General features: G+C 29.9%; 1 protein-coding gene across 3 annotated transcripts in view; it reads right to left on the bottom strand.

The window, feature by feature from the left end:
• LOC107162396 (monocarboxylate transporter 10) overlaps nucleotides 1–25,705 on the bottom strand; it is a 359,340-nt gene that overhangs the window by 171,464 nt on the left and 162,171 nt on the right. Inside the window, exons 1-2 of one of the 3 annotated variants that reach the window (XM_015509270.2) lie at nucleotides 15,022–15,345; nucleotides 6,918–7,351 (exon numbers count right to left, since the gene is read on the bottom strand). The exons of the other annotated variants lie outside the window; for them this stretch is intronic. Coding sequence (XP_015364756.1) covers nucleotides 6,918–7,351; nucleotides 15,022–15,056 — 469 coding nt within the window. The 5' untranslated portion in view covers nucleotides 15,057–15,345. Of the gene's footprint in view, nucleotides 1–6,917; nucleotides 7,352–15,021; nucleotides 15,346–25,705 lie in introns of those variants that run through there. 3 annotated transcript variants of the gene reach the window in all.

The raw sequence follows: 25,705 nt of genomic DNA, 5'->3' as shown, positions 1-25,705 counted from the left end.
CCACAAAATATTACCGGCTAAAATGTTTTACTGAATATCAGAATTTCGTTGACGACAACATCGATACAATATCCTAGTTTTGCACGAAAACGTCTATAGGTATTTGATTTGATTAATGTCGTACTAAGCTCGTTGAACGCAAATATACAACTTCCTAATTAATCGGTTATTATCTTTGAATTATTATAATAAAGCTCGTGGCGTACGAAACTGCAAGATTTAGCTGTCGGTAACACAATAATACATATAATAATAACATAATGCAGTACCTGGTGCCTATGTGGAAACCACTCGACAGCGGTGATTCATAATAATATAATATATCCAACGTGCGCGGGTGTAGAGAGAATAATAATATGACGAGGCATATGTCTGAAATTCTAATTATATACATTATCGTTACGAGTAATAACTACGTCCAGAAGAGAACTATACATAATCGTTTTCACGCCGAAGACATGCGGTATATGAACTATATGATATTATTGTTATACGGACCCGAGACGACGATGTGATGAATGGATTTCGCTAACAATAACCAATTTTGCTTAATTCTTGTATTAAATTTCGTCTAGGATTATGAAGTTTAATAATACACTCCAAAGAAATAAAAATGAAAAGTCGTTCACGAGAACATAACATTAATATAATAATATATTTTATTAACCAACGGCTAATGCAATAATGTTAAATAATTATCTTTTCTCAGTACCGTAGTAGTACGTCGTGGTCAAGCTCACGTCATATACACTCCATGATAAAGCCTACAACTATAATAATGACGTTTAGATTAACCTAGTAAATAGTATATAGGGTGACACCCGTAATGAATATTATATCCTTTAATATAATAGATATTTTATTCAAATTCTGATTAGAATTTGCAAGTACCTACCAAAAATACCCATAGTAAGTCTCATCGACATATTATTGTGCTTTCGTATCGGTCTTACAGCTGTTATCATATTAGGCTTCATAAGTTTTAATACGAAAGTGATTTATCAATATTATCAATCCAAAGCGATATATCAACATATATTATTCTGTAGTTGGTAGTAACTAGTAAGTGTGTGTGTGTGTGTGTGTGTGTTTTTTTTTATTTTTATTATAACCCTAAAAGCCAGTATTACGATTATTTTATTTAAATTTTAATGTCGTACACGCTTATAATAATAACTCACTTCAAAATTAAAATATCAAAAAAACACTCGACGAATAACAACACATGCAGGTGACACATCTTTTAAGGACCATATTCCCAAGTACTTACTAAGACTTTTTAAAATAATAAAGTAATAAATATGGGTTTCGTTGTTGAAGCAAACTTTTCCCTTTTTTTTATTATGCAAGATGCAATTTTTATTTTAAATTTCAAAGCATTTTTTTGTTGAAGTGTTAAATTTTGATTTATATAATTTGCGATTCGAAAGAATAGTTTCTGAGTTATTGAAATATATGAAATACGGATGAAGGTCACTAATAATAAGATAACATAAAACATAAAACAGTTGTAATACAACTAAGTTTAGTAGTAAAAAAAATCATCATACTTATTTTTACAAACTGTAAAATTGTTGTATATATTATTGTAAACAACTAACATTACTTAGTACATGTTCAAATCATTATAGCCACATATCTTCTATCACAATTATTATAATAATATTCATTTTATTCTCAATGCATAATCATAAGAAAGAACAAAAAGTTTAGAATTCGGTTCAGATGCATACAAATAAAAAACTATGCTTAGAATGCATAGTGCATACAGTATACTATTTTAATAAATACTCCTAAAACTTTAAAAAATTAGAATATTCGAACAGGTGAAAAGAAAAAATTGGTGAGTATGCTCAGTGAATCATGCTGTATATTTTCTATTAGATATGCGAATAGAGGAAACGGACGAAAAAATAAATAAACATAGAACGTAGGTATATATCCCAAACGCCTTAAATGCATAGTATTTCGCTCGGTCGTTCTACGTATATATGAATAAAAATGTTAATTGAGTTTTAACTTGTCATATCCGCGGCTGATATAATACTTAGATAATTATATGTTATGTACAAGAATGCGAGTTTTGGATTTTTTTACGTGTCAAAAAAAATAAAAATGTTTTCAAAGAATAAAACCGTATGAACTATCGATTACCTATTAAACATTATGTTTTCGTGTACCGACATCGACTCGATGTCTTGTTAACATCATCGTATATTATTATTATTATTATTATTATTATATTGTTTTATCATAATCTGCCACGCCGGAGCCGACGACTACTACGACGATGATTTCGAAACTATTGTTCCAGGATACACCTAAACCGTTTCAATTGTAAATACATTACGCACGCGAGCAGTGCACAGCAGTAAGGCCAGTGGGAGTATGTGTTATTGTCTTTTTGGCCGGACCGGTTGCTTAACGACCACCGGCGAGAGCGCATAAATCATCCGTCGCTTTTCGTTTTATCAACTGACGTTGATATTAAAATAATAACAACGAGCGCTCCAGCTATACACATTCGTCTTTGACCGAGCGTTTTAAAACGGATAAAATAAAAATAAATTGCGCGTTATAATAAAATAAAATATTTTATTTTATCATATCTAGGTGTTACGTTTTCCCTGCGAGGCGTCTGAGCAATATCGTGTCATCTGCATACGACGTACTCGCGACACCATAATACCGGAGTCTCATAGATGCCAAACAAAATTGGTTTATTTTTTATCAAAAAAAAAAAAAAAAATAAACGATAGAAATCATTTGTTCACTCCGATTCATGTAATATAGATATACCTAATCATTTATTTGCTGTTAAATTCGCGTGTGATATCTGACGGTGGGTTATTTTTTGCCGATAATACTTAATTGGCTGTTGAAAAAGGATATTTCGGTTTTACTATACTTCCTATAATAGTTGTTTACACGCCGGCCGACGACGTGCCGAATCACTGCGCCCATAAAACGCGGCTCTTTCAAAACTAAAACTATAATATTCACCTGTTTGACCTGCCAAGTCGTAACACGTTTCCCAACGTTAACCTTTCTGCTGTATTTATTATCATAATAATGATGTTTTGACAGTAATTATTTTGTTCAACTAATTTGTTTATCACGTTCAAATTATTTATAATTCTCTATTAAAACATTGTACCTATATATATTTTTTTTATTAAATTATAATTTATTATTTGTGGTATTCTAATAATATATTATAAAATAACGAAAAGTAAAATTTATATGTGTATAAAAAAAAATCAAGATACATTTACATATTAATCGCATACGGAGTAATATATTTAGTACAAAAATCTCGATAGTTTTCGAAAAATATTTTTCAAACCACCAATAAAATATACTCATAATCACGATATCTAGGCCATATTACTCACCTCGTATCCAAATCTATATACATATTTATTTTATGTCTGTAAAGTATAAAGATTACAGTTTAACTCGGACACAAATTAATAAAAACCATGAAAACTGGAAATGAAACCAGTTTAGTAATATGATAAATTGAAATCAATATAGGTACGGTCTAAATAAAATATGTAGATTATTTGATCACGAGAGTTAAAACACAAACTTGATAATATTTACAGAAACCATCATCATGAGTTACATATGTACATAAGTATAAGAAAATATAACATAATATTATGAATGTAATAACGTGCATCATCGTTTATGTTTGGATTTCACGATGGCCAAGCATGCATAAAACTGATGGTGTTTTTTATTTATAGAAAAATATTGTAAGATAGACGCTGATTTATAAAGTGTCAATCATTTATGAATAATATAAAACGTTATAGTTATTACGAAAGGAGTATTAAGATTAAAATATATGCGTATAACAATATATTATATACGCATACGCATCACAATTTACAAAGATAAATGTACCATAATAATATAATGGCTATACTTATGTCCAAATCACGCCGTCCAAAATCAGAATAATAGTTTTAAAATTAATATAAAATATTATATTGTCCATATAGTACCTGAAATAAAATAACATTTTACTGCAGGTCATGCAATAAATTAGACATGAGAGTTCAGTTTTTTATTTTATCTTACATAACTGAATTACACATATAAATTGTGTGTCATAATATCTTTAAAGTCGGTACATACGTTGCTTCTTTTCTTAACAAAATTTGAATGAAAGCAATTTAAGTGACCTCTTGTCGAAAGTTTGAAAAAAGACTATTCAATTATTGTTGAAAAATAAGCAACAGTGGGTCACTCGAATTGCCTAATCACATATACTCGAGTTTACCAATTTTATCATAAGAAAAGGTTCAGATATTTTGACACTAATATAGGTATATAAAGAAATAAAGAATTAAATATTTATTGTTTGTTTATTATTGTATACGTTATATTTTATGCATTGTTAAACATACTAAATTAATATAAAATTTGTTAAGAAATCCCCAGTTAGTCAGAATTTAATTTTTAAATCGCCTTTGAATAAATCTGCAAGAGGCAAATCAAGGTGATAAAAAAATAAAAATTGTTTTGAAACTCAGGTTCACCAGTAAATACTCAGTTCCTTAAAATACCTATTTTAGATTGTAAATATTTTTATGATAATTAAAATTACTATTTTATTATAGCAATAAAATAATTATTATAATTTAATTAAAAAATAATTAATTTTAAAACATTTCATTATTTTAATACCCCTAATAATTATTTATATTATCCAATCAATGTTATAACTTATAACTAAAGTCGATTGATTTTGATTTCTTATATTATTACATAAGACATTATAATTATTAAATAAACCATCAAAATATAAAATATTCATATTTATATTTGACAGATTTATTATAATTTAAATTATAATATCGATAATTATAGTTAGGTAAGTATATGGATGAGTGCGCCGCGGAAGCAATACGAAAGCAGTTCCCGCAGCTTCGTTGGTTAAAAATGAAAAAAAAAAGTATATACATAGATGAGTATTTACGTTTTTATTTATTCATTCAAATTACATATTACGTTAAAGATTGTTTCACAAACATTTTGTTTTTATAAAATATAATTTTAATTTATGTAGGTATGTGTGGTACTGCTATCGCGAGTTTCAAAGTAGCAACATTTTAAAATGTATTAAATTATAAAACTAGATAGTTGTATTTTAGCTATAACATTTTTAAATAATTAAATTACATAGTAGACTTATTACCACTTGGAGTATTGCTAATTTTTTTAGAATTTAGTTTTAAAAAATATACATCTATTAACTTAACCTCATTTTTCTTTCGATTAAAAGGGTCAAAAAGGTCACGTAATTAATTTATTTTACATAGAATCACATTTATTAGGTAAATAACATAAGAGTATACCAATAAACGAATAAAGAGTTACGCAAAATAGGAAGATGAATTGTTTTTATGGCGGAGCAACTTTCAATCGTGCGCAGCAGTAATTCTAGTCAAATTGTTGTCAATGAGCCACTATAAGTCATTAATAATCTTCAACCACGCTTAGAAAATAATAAATAACAAATATTGAGAAACAATCGAATTAAAAAAATAAAAGCATTCGAAAATAATTTAATTTAAAATGTATTTCGATCGAAAAACCATCTAGCTAGTATATATATACATATATATATATATATATATATATATAATTCAATGAATAATGAAAATCTTCCAACGTTTATAGATACGCGTGGTTACATGGCGTAAAGTCCATAAGGGATATTATTAGAAGGTTCATTCGGAGGATCAAACGTGATAAATATCCTGTATAAGATTCATTAATCTGAAAATGGGGATTCGACGACTCGGTCGCGGTTCTACGCCTCGCCGCACCATTATCCACCTAGCCCGTTTTCCAATTGGAATTTCGTCTGGAATGATAATGACAACTAACGCGCACCACACGAATAACACGACCGTCGAACTGTGATGGTCTTAAAACGCGCACAGAAGTCGAATGTAGAATGACATAGGTGTGGTTACCTGCAGTTCTCACCCTCACGCACAACAGCAATGATTATAATGACGTGTCACACACGATTTTCCGTCTGAAATAATAATCGCTCCCCCGATCGCGTCACTCGCGATTATTAATCGAATTAAAAAAGTTCAACCCCCCCCCCCCCCAAACACAAAAAATTTATACGATACAATATATCTTACGATGTGTGAGCCTCCTTTGCAACAAACACTAGCGAAACAATTACACGAATATTATGTAGGTAATGTTTGTTAATGGTTGAAAAATGGCCTATCGAAAGAATTTTCGACACAGCACATTTAATTACATTTAGCTTAAGGCTTAAGCGTGAATTCGATTTTATTGGTAGGTAGGCACACGCATTTCCAGCCGTTTACACAATATTATTATAGTAGTGAACGAATGTGCACCACTTGAATTGTCTACTGGCAGTTTTGGAGGTAATTTGTGCACAAAATTTGGGTGCTCTCAAAATGCCTCCAATAGGATTCCCGTATTAATGATCAATATTATTGATATTTATATATAAGTTTGAAATATATAATATATAAAATCAATACGTCACGTTATCGATATATTATAAGTAACTATTGATTTTAGTAGGGAGTTAAGAAAAAATGTTTGTGTTTCTTCCGCAGATGTCGATTAATACGAAATAATTTTAATTTAGAAAGGATTTAATACATTTTTAATTAATCAAGATTTTGACAGGGTTAAAACTTTAAGCAATAAATACTATGACTAACCTATTGTTAGTATTTATATTAATTTAACAAAATAAACTTAGATAACGCGTTTTACTCAAATTAAATAATTCAATTAATATTTAATGAAACATAATATTCCAACTAAAATAATATAACATTAAATATTTCATTAATATCCCTATAATTACAATTAGGTATATAAGTGTTATTATACAATACCTGCGGGTACCACGGTGTCGGGTCCGAACTTGTTCACGAGCTCCTGGACGAACACGCCGGACGCTAGGTGGAGTCCATGGGTGAGCAAGTGTGCGATCACGGCCACGGCGGCCACTACCCAGCCCCAACCACCCTCGGGGTAGTAGTGCTGCTTTAGCGTGACCAGTTGTCGGATGTCACCAAGCCCTGAGAGGCCGGCCGGCTGTGACTTGCTGCAGTGGCCGGGCAACGGCGCGCCGCCACTGCCACCGTGGAAGCCACTTCCGGTGCCGCCGACTCCACCATCCTGACATCCACCACCGCCGTCACTGAAGCTGCCGCCTACGCCTGAGTCGTTACCCAACAGGTGTGGCAGGCTCCTGGACCGGAAAAGACCCGGTCCTACGTTACTTCCGATGCTTCCGACGACAACACCACCGCTTACCACCACTCCACTGCAATAGACACGTGTCCCCCGGGCACAGAATATTGTAAAAAAAAAAATATTCACACACATCTGAACGCGCAACGACAGCCGTTCACTCTAAACACGTAATGACGAGTGACTTTTTTCTCTTCCATTCTTGCTTAAAAATAGTAATATATAAGTAATATACATTAAATAGGTGACCATATACTGATACCATATAAAATTATACTGAATAATATATATTTCGCATGTAAAATTTGACTTCAGACGTCAAATAGAAGAAAAGAGTCACTCGGCTCACGTCAGATAAACGTCTACGATTATTATTACACAAATCTATAAGGCGGGGTCTATTGTTTTTAATCATTTTTTTTTTTTATCGTTCACCGTCGTTGGCGTTCGGTCTGCGATAACCGGCCATCGTTCAAAAACCTTCTACCGCTGACGCACTACAATATAAGATTAACTCGTAAAATAGTTTAGTACACATAGATAAAATAAAACAGTTCACCATCGCTGGTGCAGGGAACGAAACCGCCATTCCGATGTAGCCAATCGGAACGCTTTCGATAAACCGCGATACACGGGTCATGCATTATTGTTATTATCATGTTATTAAATAATATTATGCTTTCTACTAATCCACAAGAAACCCAAGATGATCGATTGCGTCTGTGATTGGCCCACGCGTTTCGAACGGTCGATCAGTACAACAACTTTGAACGTCTTTCCCTGAGTTAGCGATCGAATGGTTTATTTTTTTATATCATGTCTATATGTGCTTCGGATATGTGATATAGTGATTTAGGTATTAGATTGAACGGACGAGATCAATGTGTCGGCCGAAACGATATAAGGTCGTGCACAATAATATAATATGAACACGGTGTGTCTTGGTGGCGCTGCAGAAAGAAGTTATAATAATGTAATATTCATATATTATATTATACTCTTCCGACGTATAATATTTGCTATCGAAAAGTTATCGACATAATAATATTGTATAAACCGATAAGGCGATGACTGAAATCATTCGTCTACAACCACGGCAGCTGCGGTAAAATATCGGGGATGGCGCCGTATACAATAATAATATTGCAGTAAAGGAGACGGAACAGGAGTTAAGTATATACGCGAAATTTGATTGCCACTGACCAGTGATAAAATGTATCGGAGTTATACCTAAATCTTTAAATGGAGCGGACCTTTCAAAAACGTCCTACACAATACAATATAATGTATAAATTCTCTATTTTTGTGATCTAGACTTTGCGTCAACTTAAGAGTTTTTCCACTCTTTGCCTTAAACTACTGTCTCGAAATCACGTATATTATTAAAGCTCGTTTTCTTTGATTCAAATAGATAACTACATTCATCGAGATTGCATCGATTTTTATCGACGGGACGAAGAAATTCGCAACAGTTTTGAAATATTTATATCATGTATAGGTATATAAGTTTATCTACGTCAACGAAGATTATTTATACGCCTTTGTACGTGATGATTTATCAAAAACCATCATGTTTGAAAAATTAATCACTTTTATTTAATTCACTTAAAACGATATATAGTCTAAACCTAATTGTACATTTCGTATTTTCTATTATTACAGAAACGTTTGAAAGTTTGAAGTGTACACCATCGGAACAACTCATTGGGTTGTTTTTTCGGTATTTTAAATTCTTACGTCAAATGATTACTTAGACGCGACCATAATATCACATTGAGAAGACCAAATATGTAAGAACTTATTTTGGACTTTCGTTAACCTAATACATTTTTTAAAACCTAATTTATATTATCATTTAGACGCATAAAAACCAATTTTTATATAGGTATGTCAATGAAGTGAAAGTGGAGTTAATATATTTTTCTATTCAACCCTCCTACGCTTTTAATATTATTAAAAAAACATTAATGTTTCTCTATTTTATATTATGTTTAAGTGTACATATATATTAAATATATACTGTAAATGCCTTATAGTTGGTAAGTATAAAATGGGGATCCGGAAATACTGAAACCGTGGTTAAAATACAAAAAAAAAAACACTCTTACTTGCTATAACTAAAATGTATTTTTATTTTTTAAATGGTTTTACATAATAATATGTATTTTGTTGTCGAATTTCATTCGTCGTGGGTATTTTATAATCTTAAAACACAGAAAATGAATTTCAAAACTACACAATATTTTTTGGAGTTATGTGTATTAATTTTGTTATAAATTATAATTTATAAGCAACATGTAATAGTACAACACAAACAATTTATTGACAATGGCAATTACATATAACCATTAATAAATTCAGATTTTGAGTTCTAAGATTATACCTATGAGAAATAAATTCTAAAACAATTATCAAACAACAACAAATAATTGTATATGATATTTTTTTCATAGGTAACTAAAATGAAACAAACGGCATTTGCAACAACCCTTTTAAAAATAGTTCAGGTTTTAAAAAAATGTAATATAGTAATTTAAAATAGTTCAATGAAATTATAAATATATTTTTTCATTATAGTAGAAGTAGTTGTTATTAAATCAAACAAAATGTCTATTAAATATAGTTAAAATGTATCGATCATTGCAAAACATATACATATTTAGGTTATAATTGATAACTAATAATTATAATATTATAATATGACAAAAATAATTCAACTCGTATGTTGATCATTTATAAACATTTTAATGTTAAATGAAGAAGTAAACCAAAAATCAAAGGATTCTTATCTTGAAAAAAAAAACACCCAAGCGTGACAAATTATAATTTAATTTCATGTCTATCGTCTATACCAAAGGTAAGTTAGTATGTATAACGATTTCTATAATGACTTATATTTCATTTATGAAGTGCATTTTTTTATTTTACACACCCTAGTGAGCACATATAGATCATTCGATTAATTCAAAGACCCTTTGGCTACAACATGGCGCAATTATTATATACTGTTTCACTGTACGTGGCAAAAACCATTTTTTCAACCAATTTCTTTTTTTTTTCACCCCAATCTCGATATATATATGTTTTAATATCATTGTCAATCACAAATCTTATTTCGCCGTCAAAAGTATCAAGGGGTATTGTTATTATTTTATTATTTTCCATTTTGACGTACGTGTCGGGGATGAAAATTACATATTGTATTTACTACGGCAGTTGAATACAATACGTACAATAAATGTCGCGTCCCGGACTCGCAACTTGTACAACTTTAATATACGAAACAGCATCAGTAGAATGGAGAAAACACAATGATAATAATATTCAGTTTGAATTTTATAACCATTGACGAGAACTCGAACGCGGTTGGCGAAATCGGAACTTATAAGTCGTACACCTTCGACCAAACACCGTTTAGTCTAACGAGTGGCCGGGAGCGTTGCGATACGAGTGAGGTACAGAGTTTGTATGAAATATATTTTATTCTCCGTCCCCCCTCTTTGCCTTAGCGTCTCTCATGATTTATTGGATTAATACTTGAAGAACACGATTATGAGACGGATCTCACTATACCTCTCTGATGATTTAGTGATCGAAATCGGACTTCGATAATATTATAATGATAATAAGTGACTGTCGGATCGGTGACGTACGTATTTGAAAACATCCTTCAAAACACGTGGTTCTAAACGAAACTATCTACAGTGGCGTCTGTAAATAATCAGACCATGATAATAATTAAGTAGGTTTTAAAACTAGCGAGATACACGATTTCTGTAGCGATGATTTATCGATTGGACATCGCTTCGAGAAGGCCAAACTCTCTGAGTCAGACAACTAATCAAATTATGTTTTCTTTTTCTCGTGCGATCGCGAATTTGCATGTGTTTTTAATTATTTTCGTGCGAGTTATGCGCGGCGTTACATATTACATCATTATTATCATCGTTGTAAACCTCCACACGCGAAAAGACAACACGATAAATTAATATTATACGATACCTTTATAATGCCATAATAAGCGATTATAATTCAATACGGTCATAAATAGGAACGGAATTATTTCAATTTCTTATCATTGTTCATCCATGTTATAGTAATGTTATTCATAAAATACAATATGCATAAATCATTAACACGAGAAGTTACAAATCATTTACGTACCGACCTATATTTTATTTGGTAATGCATTTATTACTGGTTGACTTTGTTATTTCGTCACCGATCTCTATTATATAAAGTATATTATTATAATATACAATATATACTTTACATAATATTATGCTACATTTAAAATGTGTTTGCTTCAATGAGTTAAATTAAATTATTAAATGGTTCAATGATTAAAAGAGGCGGACAAGATCCATTATTTAATAATCCTGTACCTACTGTATCCTTGCATATTGAATATTTTATAAAATTGAAAAATAAACTTTAAAAATTCAGATTTGTGTGTTATACATTTACATTAAGTATGAACATAGAAACCTAAAGATAAAAATAATGGCCTCTGCTGCCGAGTTGCATTTAAGATAAATAAAAATAACGAAAATTGTATTAATCAATTATACCCACTACCTACAATAAGACTATTGTTAATTAAATAAAAATTAATGAAAAATAAAACATCCGCGCAAAGTAATAATCTTAAAAATGATCCATTAATTAATAATCCAAAATGATTTTATTAAGTGGATTGTGATGATTGTATATTTCAATAAAAAATAGATTGGTTAAAAGTTAAAACTAACTTTTTATTCAGTTTTAAATTATTTAATATTTAAACATAATATTTTATATCAAAGCAATAAAAAAAATTTCACTTTCGTCTTCTGTGTACGATACGTATATTTTTTTGTATACCTACCTAGTGTTTATTCATAGTGTTAGAGAACTGTTATTATTAATTTTCAAAAACCTGAATCATATCTAGTCTAAGTATTTTTTTCGTCAATGAGTCTTATTATGTTAATGCGTATTGCGCAGATCTAATTGTATTTTGTACACATCGAAGTTGACTAAATACCATATGTATCATATAAACTGCATGTGGTTGTAGTATAGTGTGACAAGTCAGTGTACCTATAAACATACATGCATACATATATACATACATACATACATACATACATACATACATACTTACATACATACATACATACATAGGTACATGTACATACATTTATATGTATAGAAAGCGACTTACAGCACCGTTACTCAATGATCCATCTGAAGCATAGATCACGTATGAAACCCGTTATATGCGTCTATTCGATCTTATCCATATTTTATGACCACCACATATATTGACCTTGTTTTTATTAATGAATGTCGTCGGACGGACACTGTGATACTGCAATTTTTCAACACACGCATAGGTATACATAATATTTATATACCGTTTGTTATCATTCGGACAACAACATTTAAACGTATAGCAAGTCAGATATTTGTTATTATACTTATTATCAGTGTTTTCGTTTTACCGATTAAATGTATTCTGTTATCTAGTAAAAATAGATTTTCAGTTTTACACGAAACCTTAATGTTAACGTCGCGTCGTGACTATTATAATTTAAAATGAAAAACTCAGTTATGTTGTCGTGAAAGGTATATACTTAATATTAATATAATTTTAAAAGAGCATTATTTTCTTTTGAAGATGGAGAAAATAATTTGAAAATGTTAATATATGTTTTTTTTTTTTTTAAATTGAATCACCTAAACACAAATTATAAAGCTTTTTTCTTTCTAACTTAAAAAACTAATTGCGTTCACAATAATTGTTACTATAAAAATTCAAAAAAAATGTTTAAATTACACACCTAACTATTTTTTTCAAATTAAAAGTTATTTAAATTCACAATATTCGATGTATGTATACTGTTGTATTTGAGTTTTAAGACTAATTTAAAAACAGTTGTTTAGTAAAATCCTAGTGAAATAATTTAATTGTTACAATATGGTTATTTTTTTTTGAATAATTGTAAAATTCTATCAACAAAATATTTAAATAATCCAAATTTATATTTTATGCCGTTATATACGTATTTTACCTACCTTAAAAAAAAAGGATTTTTTACCATACTCTAAATCAATTCTTCCGGTAGGTCAGATATTCGATTTAAATTTAAATTTATCTCCAGTATAAGTGTGACCACACATATGGTTTTAATTAAATAATACACGATTTTATAACACTATATCAAAAACAATGTGATACCTAGTTTATTAATCGAAACTGCTTAATGCAGTATAAATACGAGTAGTAACTATTGATTTTTCGTTTATTGGTGATTATATTACATCAAATCGTATCTACCATATAACCCTTATGCGCAAAGTATAGAAAATATGTTTTATATACAAAATGACTTCCATGAATTATGTCATCAGTAATTATTCAATGAGTACCAACCAATTTTTTACCACTGTTTTACGACTATATTTTTTTAATCCGTTAATCCATAATTATATCATTAAGACTTACTGAAATTCAGTATGCATCATATAATACAAAAGATGATTTCGGTTATTACACGATTTCGCTTCTGAACAGAGCATAGACATTTTTCGAAGAGATTGTCTGAACACGGAAAACAAATTTGTTTGATGATATAATATTATGTAGTGGGATATATAATAATAGTATGATCAGTAGAGAAAGAATATGACGAGACATACTCGCATACTATTTTAGTGCGTAGCACAAAGCGAACGATTTCCAAACGAACGGTGAGAACGATTCATGAGTACCTGGTGAAGACCTGAAAAGAACTATGGGGAAATAGAGTAAAACATTTGAGCGAGTTTAGATAATATTGTAAGTTATGTGAGCGCGATAGGTTTCAATAACACATTTGATAGGCCTATGAGACAGGTAGTTATTGTTTTAATCGGGTTAATAATTTCAACAGCCCAAAATAAGTAAACAATTATAAAAAATATTATGTTCTAATCGTAGTTTCAAAGTTTTAATTTATTATTTTGAGATTCTAATATTCTGTGCGTTAATTTCTTATCCATTTGTTTATATTGTACAACGAGTACATGTGTATATTTCGCTTGTAATACCTATATCTATACGTTTATTTTGAAAATGTCTATTACCATAACAGCTTTACTTGCTTGTAAGTCATTAAATTCGTAACGAAAGCAAAAAATATAATTTGAGTAACAGCTATATGTATTTCAATTGATAACAGATAAAAGTTTCAATTAAATGAAAGTCTTAAATACTCGTATACAAAAGCAATAATACCTTTTATTAATATTTTTCTAAAATAATATTATAATTTCCACGCAGAAAAAATTGGACAAAATGTTAACTTGATATTTTTCTCCATGATAAAATAATTCTTATCTTAGGTACACGAATCACTAGAAATCCACGCTCAACGATCTATGATAATTTTAGGGTAAAAAAGGTAGCCGCGCTCAATCAGTTGACTCCCAAAATAGCATTTACGTAAATTAAAAAATTCTGAAATCCCATGATAAATGGATATAGCATATTATTATTATTATTATAATAACAAAAATAACAATAATTGTTTAGTGTTGATTTCTATAGAGTATAGACCAATGTACCGCGTATTCTTGCACGATATTTATGTATTGTAATAACCGTATACCTTATAGATGTGTAATAAAAAAATCGTAATATCAATAATAACAAATGACTTAATTAATGATATTGTCACTGTTGTGTATCGCGCGTGTCGCGTTTCTGGTTCAACCGACCTGCTAGAGTCATCGTCGCCGCCGATGGTCATCATTCCGCCGCGTTCGATGATGCCGATGAAGACGACGCGAACCGGGCATATCACATGGGCACGATCGGCCGCAGCCGGAACTGCAAACGACGGGCACAGATACGCAAACGGTGAAAAGGGGTGTGGGTAGCAAAAGCGTGTTCGCGAGAGTGTGCAAATGCAGACGACACTGTCGCAGACACCACCGACGAAGAAACAGATCGGGATGCGACGGATATGGACCGCGCGAATGGTTGGACGGCAATGCGTACGCGCGCCAACGATGCCGACAGACGACTGTCCGGTGCGCGGCGGAGCTTGTTGCTGCGTGTACGATTTCGTATACACACCGCGCGCCAATGTCGCTCGACCGCTCGGAGCACGTGTGCCGCCGCCGAAGCGTTTACGATCGCCGACGAAGCGGTTACCGAACTTGTAAACATATTATACCGAACCCGAGGTGTCGTAATAATATTATTGTCTTCCACCTAATTTTTTTTTTATCTCCTCTCTCATCTTCCCGCCAATCAAACGGTACAGCCGTGGTTGGCGTTCGCAAGCCGAATCAGTACTGAACCGAACCCCGAAATCCTCGCTATCCACACTACGTGGTATACCAACACACGTCTTTGCATCGTCCTATCCATCCACCTATAGTAAAAACCATATTATTATTATTATCATCATCATAATCATTATCGTCGTTATTATAGGTATATGTTACCTACTATATATGTATCCGATAAACTATTATAATCTATACTATTATACTTATACGTTATATATATCTTACAACTAGTGCACCTTTAACCATCGAAGTATACGGTTTAACATTATTATTTTAGTTTCGCGGCCGGTTTTGTTTTATCGTTCATAGTAATGGGTTTTTATTCGTCGAGATCATATTATTATTTCCTTCGAAGACATCGTCATAGTCATCGTTTTTTGTGTTTCCACGAAAACATTTCGAAAAAACGCAGAATTAAAATAATATGTTGTTTTTTACAATTAAATAGATTCAAGTTTATAACTATCACAACTCAATTTTAGTAATTTTATATACTTTATTATATAACGTGTAAATACATTTATTTTGGCTGATGTATTCTCGAACATAAATTTAGTAGCGATGCTGTATAGATTCGTATTATAATGCTCTTATGATTCGTGTACTATATATATAGAATTATTAGTTGTGAGTTGGTTATACTCAGTGGGGTTATTTTTGATGTGCTGATAATAAATTAACAAAATACCTATTGATAATTTACATGTTAAAACAAATCGAATGTTCAAAATTATTAATCTTAAGTCAAATGATAAACAATTATAACTTTAAACACTATTATTGTTCAGACGTGACGTTAAACATTATAACGTAGCATCATTGGCATCCGTTGGTTGTTGGTATATAAATATAATACTTAGTTGTAAATTAACATATTACAATTCACAAAAACTCTAACATTTATCGATGTAAATATTGAATTGCAAATGTAGACTTTTTTTAATAAAAAAAGTGATAACCATTAGTGTTGTATATATTAGGGGGGTTACACCCTTCACAATACATGATATCAAAATTCAAATTACGTTATACACATTCTAATAACCGTAAAATGTATCCGTTTTTTGACAATATTGCACTGTTAAATCTGTAAACTGTTTATGTAAATCGACTCTTGAAACTTTCAATAGGTACTGAACTTCTTAAATACGACGATGGAAAATAACTAAAAATCAAAAATTGATTTACCGTGTATTCGTAACAATGACACATTTTATCTGATGTATTTACGCGTTATGTAATAGATTTTGAACTTATTTTTCATTAAAATCAATTCATTCAAGTATTTATATTATATTGAACATTATTATTCTCTATACAAGTATACAACACGAAATGTATCGTTTATCACTCGTGATTTATGTCATATATTATATTATTATGTACATATTATTGAAAACATGTCTTGCCATTTGCCAACAACGTGTAAAATATTGTTTATAAAATATAAATTCACTGATATACTGGATATATTGCGTTATTTGATATAAATTTGTAATAAATATATCTCACATATCAAAATCTGTCAGTGACCAGTGTGTTGTTTTTTGATTTACCTATGCCATTAGATCGTGTTGGAAAAGCATAACTTGATATAATATAGAAAATAGATACAGGCAATGCTTGATCCAATTCCTAGCAAAATTATCATAAAATAACACTAAATTATTGTCTATTCAGGTGTATCATCTACATTTACACTATTATATAATGAATACAATATATTTTGTAGAACCATATTTAATATTCTATGCACAATCTGTCATTTGTTGTACTAAGTAATCAATTTATCAACCATCGATTGTAGGGTTATAGTAACGTTCATCAAATTATATTATTACTAGCTATTCTATATAGCCACATTATTTATCATCCTGACGTCCAAACAAATTAAAATAATTCACATTCAATATTTTAATTTTCGAATTCATAACATAAGTAGGTACTTATACTTATACATAAAATAAAAAAATATTTAATATTGGCACTTAGCGTCCGACGTCCGGACATCCGGATTTGACTAGGCACACAACCGCAAAACCGAATGGATAATATAATTTTACAAAATTGTTTAGCTAAAACAATCATAATTATTTTAATTACGTCTTGTTTGTGTATTACCAAACCATTAATTAAAATCGAACATTTCCAAATTCTTATATTTGTATTTTTAATTACTTTGTGTTTTAATAACTTATTATTTATCTCATTAGGCGCACATTGTACATGCGCATAACACTATAGCCTAATATACCTAAATAATCAATGTTTTATATATACATATAAATTCAATAATAAATCATTTGAAATTAAAATAGCTCATCATTTTTTATACACCATTACACTAATAGATTGTATTTTTTCTTTTTAACAATTTAACCTACAAATAATATTGGTACATCGAGTACCTATAGTTAGTAATTACTAGACAATCATCCTCCGATGACTCGTAGATTACAAGATAATATTGTCTTTTACGTTTTACTATTTATAACTAACTGCAACTGTAGGTTTGGGCGGGAGCGCTAAATACACAAATTAGTGAAAACATAATCCAAACGTTGTTTTCAATTAGTTTCAGTCTCGACAGTATCAACTATGTCGATCGCTTATACGTTCCAGCCGATAAATCATTTTAATTTGTAAATAATGGGATGTGCCCGTATTCGATTTGAACGCAAGCCGACGATCAAAACGGAAATTAAAACTTGTAGTATATTTTATACATAATTCACATGAGCATAATAATTTGCATATACGAGTATGAATATAATGATAAAAATAAAAACTTTGTTGAAGCTGCAATTTGTAACGATCACAACATCATGGAGCACTGGCCTCTTCAATAGAGACGTCGGACGGGGGGCCAATACATCTTTAATGATACCAAAATATAATATTATGATATTACCATTAAAAGTGTACCTATTCGGTTAATCACCATGCAGTATGATGTAACCACAAATTTTAAATAGGTTAAGTTAAATTTAGTTAGTTGAAATGATTTGTATTGTAAATCCATAGACCACTAAATATGAGTTAAAAATTGAAAGTTTTATTTCTAATAAAAATAAATAAACCACTATAAATGTGCATACAGGATGTCCCGCGAAGATTTACCCATTGCGATATCTCCCAAAAAAATGGAGATATAAATATTCTGGTTTTATAATAAGACTCAAGGCGATAAAAACAACAATCATTACATATTTTAACTTATTTTAATATTTTGGTAAAAAAATTAAGAAATATATTTTAGATTCTGAGCGGAGCGATGTATGTATTGGTTTTACAATGATGTTTATTTCTTTTTCTTTTTTATTCTGTAAACACTTTTTCTCCCTTTAAACTTGCTCAAAAGTATCAAGTGTAGCATCTTTTTTGAAAGTTAATGTTCTTGAGCTAGTACCTTAGAGAGTTCATTTTTTCGTTTTCGAAACGATACTCGAAATAAAAGCGGTTAAAAGAGAAAAAACGTACGATTTCACGATTTTACGATTTTATAATATTAAATAATTACGGACGACGTATTATACCAGAAATATTGCTTCAAAGGAAAAATGACAAGAGATTTTTTGTTGTATTTTAAATTTTGTTCCTTACGGTTTAAAGTTCGGAACATTTTGGCCATTTTTTAGTTATTTATAGACATTTTAATTTTGGGAATGTTTTTGTTGTAATTCGGTTAAAAACATTTGTAAAAACTTTAAATTTGGGTTGTTTACTTATATTAGCCTTACCTAGACATGGTACAATTTTCAATACATTTGAGCGACTTTTTAAAATCTAAGATTTAAAATTTTTTAATAATCTATAATATAATATCCTAGACAGATAAACCGTCTACGCTCAGAATCGTTTTTCGTATACAATGATATTATATTATTGGATTCAAATTTAATTTCCATCCATTACAGTAACCCACTTGTAACCTACTGTACAGCATAGCGACATCCACGGCTTACCCGCTTTTTTTAAATTCAAAAAAATTCACCATAGCCATTTTGTAGAATTTATTTTTATGAAAATATTGACGTTTCAAAGTTTTATTTTCGTTAATTTCTTGATTTTTAATTTTTTTTTTAGTTTCGAGAAAAATTGCGAATTATTTAACACCTAGTGTTATCAAATTAAAGAAATGCCGCACCACGCGCGTGTTCGTACGACCGGCCGAACGCTTTCAGTGTGCATAGTTATAATCATATTTTATTCCTTCGAAACTAATTGTAGTTCTTATCCTATGTGTCTTATAACAAAACCAAAATTTTTATATCTTCATTATTTCGTGAGATATCGTACAATGGGAAAATCCTCGCAGGAAACCCTATATCTGTATATGCATACTTTAGTGGATGTCTACCTGTAAATGTTTCAGAATCTTTATTTAACTAACTCAGTCTTATACCTCGTGAAAAACATTCGGGAACCTATCGAAAACAGTTGTCTTTCCTTAGATAGGGTTGATTATTAGGTCTTTCACGGGTGGAAAACATTGAGAAACAATAAAGCAAACTACTCTTTTCTTTGTATCAATTCGATTTATTACCCAGATAACAATATTGCGATATTATTATGTATACGGCAAGGATATTCGTAGACCATAGCAGTTCATACGGTGGTAATTCTCAGAACGATCGCCGTGAGAAAAAGTGATTTTTGAAAACATATTTTATTGCACGGCGGTATCGATATAGCTGCTGAGGAATCTCGTACGGTATTCAAGACGTATTGCAGGTGTAAGTTCCACCACGTATCGGCGTACGTAGTATTTTTCATAGCACGTTCCAGAATTCAGCCAACAAATATAAAATAATTGTTTTCGAAAGCTTGATAAACATTGTTACTGTTGTTGCTGAGAAACATTTATGCGTATTATATAGAAGATCACGGAAACATCGATCTGTAATAGATTATCAATGCACTTCCTACATCAGATCCGGTACTTAAACAGGCCGCTATAATAGTAGCACTGAAGTTCTAAAGTGATGACGCTATCGGACTACCTAGTTATAGTTATATGCGGTAGGACAATAACATTAAAATGAATCAGTGCTTGACATAAGCAACAAAATGAGATAAGAAGAAAATGAAAATATTGTATAATAAGCAGCCAAAACTCAGGAATTTGATTGTTTCATTACAGAATAAAGATACTGCAGTATTATTAGAGCTGTAGGACGTATAATCATTTATTAAAAGTACCGAACATGTAATCTCAACCAACGAAATTTGTTGTAAGAGTATAATATATTAATATAAATAATTCTTTTTTATAATTTCACTAATGTATGATTAATGATGATACATATTATATTATAGTACTTAATAATGTCTTCAAAAAAATGTTGTACTTACATAACAATTATTTTTACAATATTTTTTTTTTATTTATATTATACATATACCTACCTAATAATATCAATATTGGTACAAATTTTTAAAATAAAAATGTAGATAATATATCTTTATATATAAACACTTAAATCATACAGCCTAATAGCTAACTTACATGTGCGTTAAAAAACGAACCAGCTACAATTTGTTGGCAATTAGTGATTCAATTGGTTCGTCAAATAAGTATAGTTTTTATTTTCTAAAATATAGATGTCATGAATTATAATAAAACAAACACAACTCGGAAACTAATATTGTATTTTACTCAAGTTCCATTAATCATTTAATTTAATATCAACAAATATTTCGTTTTCTTAAAATTATACACGTTTTTCTTTCGCTAATTTAAATAATGATAATTTTAATAAAATATCCACATCTCAATACACCATTATTTTTTAAACTTAACCATCTGTTTAGTTTAGTACCTATAATAGTTCATGTGAGGTTTTGAAAGTAAGTTCAAGCAATCATCATTAAATTGTGATAATATTTTTCTTACTTTGGGCTTTGGGTGTTGAGACTACATAATTATAATTTATTCGGAAAAAATATTACATTATACCTACTCCAAACTCTAATATTATTATTATTATTACTCTTACCGTTTCGTAATACAAAGTTGAATTATTTAGACTTAAAAATACGTTTCAATTTGAATATTTAATAGTATCTATTCTAGTATATCTACTGTATATTTTTTCTTGTTTTTGAATTATTTCGCTTGCGGGCAAGGATGAGTTTCAATTTCTATTATTATTTTTAGTATTTTTTGCCTTACAGTCATCGGTAAAAACAGTTTAAAACGTGCCTAATAACTATAATATAACATATAACATAGAATTTAAATTTCATATTTTAAAAAATATTCCGAATATAGGTAGATACACAAATTATTGAGTTCTCGCCATTTAGCCCGCATCATAATATCAATTCTCAGAAGAAGAAAAAAATCTCAACGACCACAATTTAATATATGCAATATATGTGATTGTATTATAAAAGTTGCTTATTACAATAGTTTCAATAAATATTAATTGATTAACTTGATTTATAAAACTCAATTACACATAGGTACCTTTTTTTCCTGTTCAAAAACAAATAGGTGTCTCTCATATTGTCTAGAACAGTGAAACCATAATATTTAAAACAACTATCTGCATAAATTACTGGTATAATATACGTTAATCCTTTAATTAAAATTGTAGTTAATATTAAAATTAGTTAAATTGCATTTTAACCAAATTAATTATATACTATGTATTTAATTAATTTATATTAAATTACGTTTTACATCAATCAGTGTATCGGACAAGGAAAAGTGCTTTGATTGACATTATAGGGATTTAGAGTTAAAATAGAATCCCCGTGACCAAATTATGGATTATAGTTTATATTATTATAATTTGTATAACGTTGAAATATTGATTACCAACAAGCAACGACCGGTAGGATATAAATATTTAATTTTGTATTTCATCCAATTATTATTTTGCAGTAGGTATAGTTGACTCCAATGTCAACCAATAATAAACTATTATCCAATATTACAATCAGTGTAAATATTAACTATCATAATATCAACAAATAAGTTCACCGAATTCTCAACTAGTATTCGAATCCTAAAAGTTTCAAGGTATGTGTAGACTGTTATGTAAAAAAATAACTGATATTAACACTTCACTAATCCCGAACAGAAACAAAATATTATAAAACTATTATCGTTACATTTTTAAATTACATCGCATTTTATGGTGTTGCTTTTACGTATGAATGAGGAGAGTGTGGTCAACAAGAATGAGATTGAAAACCATATATTTTGTACCACAGTTGAAACGAACAACTTATAATTCGATATTACTCAGTTGACCGATTTTAACTATCATCAATAACAGCTAAAATCAGGACATTCAGTTTTTAACTCAATACCTGATATGAAAATAGCCACAAAACAATACCTACCGGTGAACTTAACCAAATGAGACGAAAGACGATATAATTATTATCAATACTTCTGTATTTTTTCGATAACCAATTATTATTAACCTAATATTGCTAAACGTTGTAAAATCTATAACACTTCTTGTACCTACTTGGATAAATTCTGAAACTTTAAGAATTTCAGATATATTTCATACACGGGAAAATAACACAGGCGTTCTATTGAAAAACTTTTGCCAGGTATCACCGTACACCGCAAGTTAAAAATGCAAAAATAAATTTTTAATATTATTTGTTTTTTTGGTTGAATGCCCAATTAAGTCCTATCGTTATTTTTTCCATGCATAGATAATAGATATACTTAGTCAAATATTTATTTGGTTCAATTTATAGCAGAATTATTTTAAATTAATTGGTTACCAACATAACATGTCTTATTGTATGAACAACGCAGTATGAGACGTGAGTGGGACCATTTGCAAACTTTTAGAATTTAGAAAAAAATGTTTTTCTTGGTGACGTTGTTTATTCACGAATTTGAAGAAGTGGTTTTATTGGGATACAACATTTCAGATTCTGAGTGGAGTGATGAATGTATTGAATGTACAATGATGTGAATCTGACATCATATTTTTTCGACCTTGTATAATGATTTTTTTTTGCGATTAATAAACTAAAAGCTTTAAAATGTAATACAAGATTCCTTATAAGTTGATTCTACAGCAATTATACTTAAAATAATCAAAAATACATTGTTAAAAATCGTTTTCGATACAAATAAATCCACTACAGTGACCCATACACTTTAGCGAGTTACATTCGAAATCTATTATACATACAGAGACTTTGACGGTCCTTTTTCACAAAATAGTATTATTTTTTTCTTCATCTTTATGTAAATTACTATTTATTATTTTTACTTTTTACATAATAAACCTCTTGTAGGGTGATTCCTGATTTCATTATTTTCTTTAGAATGCCTATTAATATTTTTTGGCTATTTGCTGAACACTTCTTTGATTAGAAGTTTGTTTTTTTTTTTTACAGTGGAGATCTAGTTTTGCCAAAGTTAATTGAAATACAGTTTGAATCTAAAAAGAGTTTGTCAACAGTTTTTGTACGAAACCGTGTTTAGATCAAATATCCTGAAATCGTTTCTTATCCATTTTTTTTTTTTTTTTTTTTTTTGTTATAAAGCAATAGATTCTCCAAGATTCTTTATAAAGCAACTAATCAACGCACGTGAAGTCACAAAAACTATATCTAGTTTTGGAGATAACGTCTGGGTAACAAAGTCGGGTCTGAATTTAAAAGAAAAAAACACAAACCCGCACGTTCAATAATTGGATGCCCGCGGTAATAATATGATAAAAAATAAAATAAAAAATAACAACAATACGAAAACGATGTCGGTCTTGCGATCGTACGATATCACAACACGACGGACAAAGGGCATTTTTGACGTGGCCCGAAAATCGGCTTTCGTATGACACACATACGATAAAAGTGGCGGTAGCAGTGACATTGATGTGTGTATTTTATCGAGTGGCGGCGTGTACACATATTATTATTATAGCTAGACTTGTTCCGCTTTTATGATTCCATTACGCGCGCACACCGCCAGTCAGCCGAGAAAGTTGTTGTTGTCGAGTCTCCGCTACGGCCGACAACGATAAATCTCCGAATCGCGAGCATGCCCATTGCCCATATAAATAAATAAATAAATAAATGAAAAAATAAAATAATGACTATAACAATAATGATAAAAATTTTAAAAAAAATTTAAAAGATAGACTGTACACTATATGTATAGGTTCATATAATACACGTCATAAGTATTATCGTATTGTGCGGTTCGTTATTAGGTGTATATATTCCGTTGTCGCATCGCGGGCATAAACATTATATGTGACACGGATCAGTGGCGTGTTCGATTTTTTTCTCCGAATATTGTTTTTTATTACCATTATATGGATTGTCTGTTGTATCAGTAATCCGTATGTTACCTTTAGGGATCGTACGTGATCCGTACGCAAATAAGGTGACAGAAAAGATATCTATGTTGGATATCAACAATAATATGGTAACTATTGTAAAAGTTTATAAATTCAGTTTTTAATTTATTACGAACGTCGAACATACACAACATACACAGTAGATATACACTATAGATAGACATTCATTCGTATGTACCTTATTAGTGCGATAAGTGTGATCATAATTAACGAAAATCGTACATAATAAAATAATTTGTTTTGTTAATTTTATTCACAACATTGACTATTCAACCATTACGCATAAAAAAAAAAAGATTAAAATAATTTGTCACCACGTGATTTATTTCAGAGTATAAAAAACCAGACATAACAAACCAAATAAATTAACTTTTACGCATTTCAATATTGAAGTGCTTATGTTACGGTCGGCGCATACTAGTTGCCTCCCAAAATATACGAATTGCCTCCCGTCCTTATCGTAAGTAAAAACGTTAATTTACACTAGTTGCCTCCAATGACCAGGTAGTTCATAATTATATACGAATTGCCTCCCAAAAATGTTCGTAAGTTGCCTCCCATATATAATTAAGTAGTGGTTCATAAACTTCACTAAACAGTTCCATATAAATAGGTAATGTTTATTCATTATTAAAAATATCAGACTTGGTGCAAACAATAATAATATAAAAATAATCAATACAAATAAAACATATTTTACTACTAATTAAAAATATATAGTGCAGTAAAAAACATCAATCTTAGGTATAATATAT

Source organism: Diuraphis noxia, unplaced genomic scaffold (assembly GCF_037042655.1).
Source record: "Diuraphis noxia isolate RWA-SAM2 unplaced genomic scaffold, SU_Dnox_SAM2 contig0005, whole genome shotgun sequence".
NCBI classification, from domain to species: domain Eukaryota; kingdom Metazoa; phylum Arthropoda; class Insecta; order Hemiptera; family Aphididae; genus Diuraphis; species Diuraphis noxia.
The sequence above is the reverse complement of the archived record's forward strand: the minus strand, read 5'-3'. Positions and strand labels throughout refer to the sequence as shown.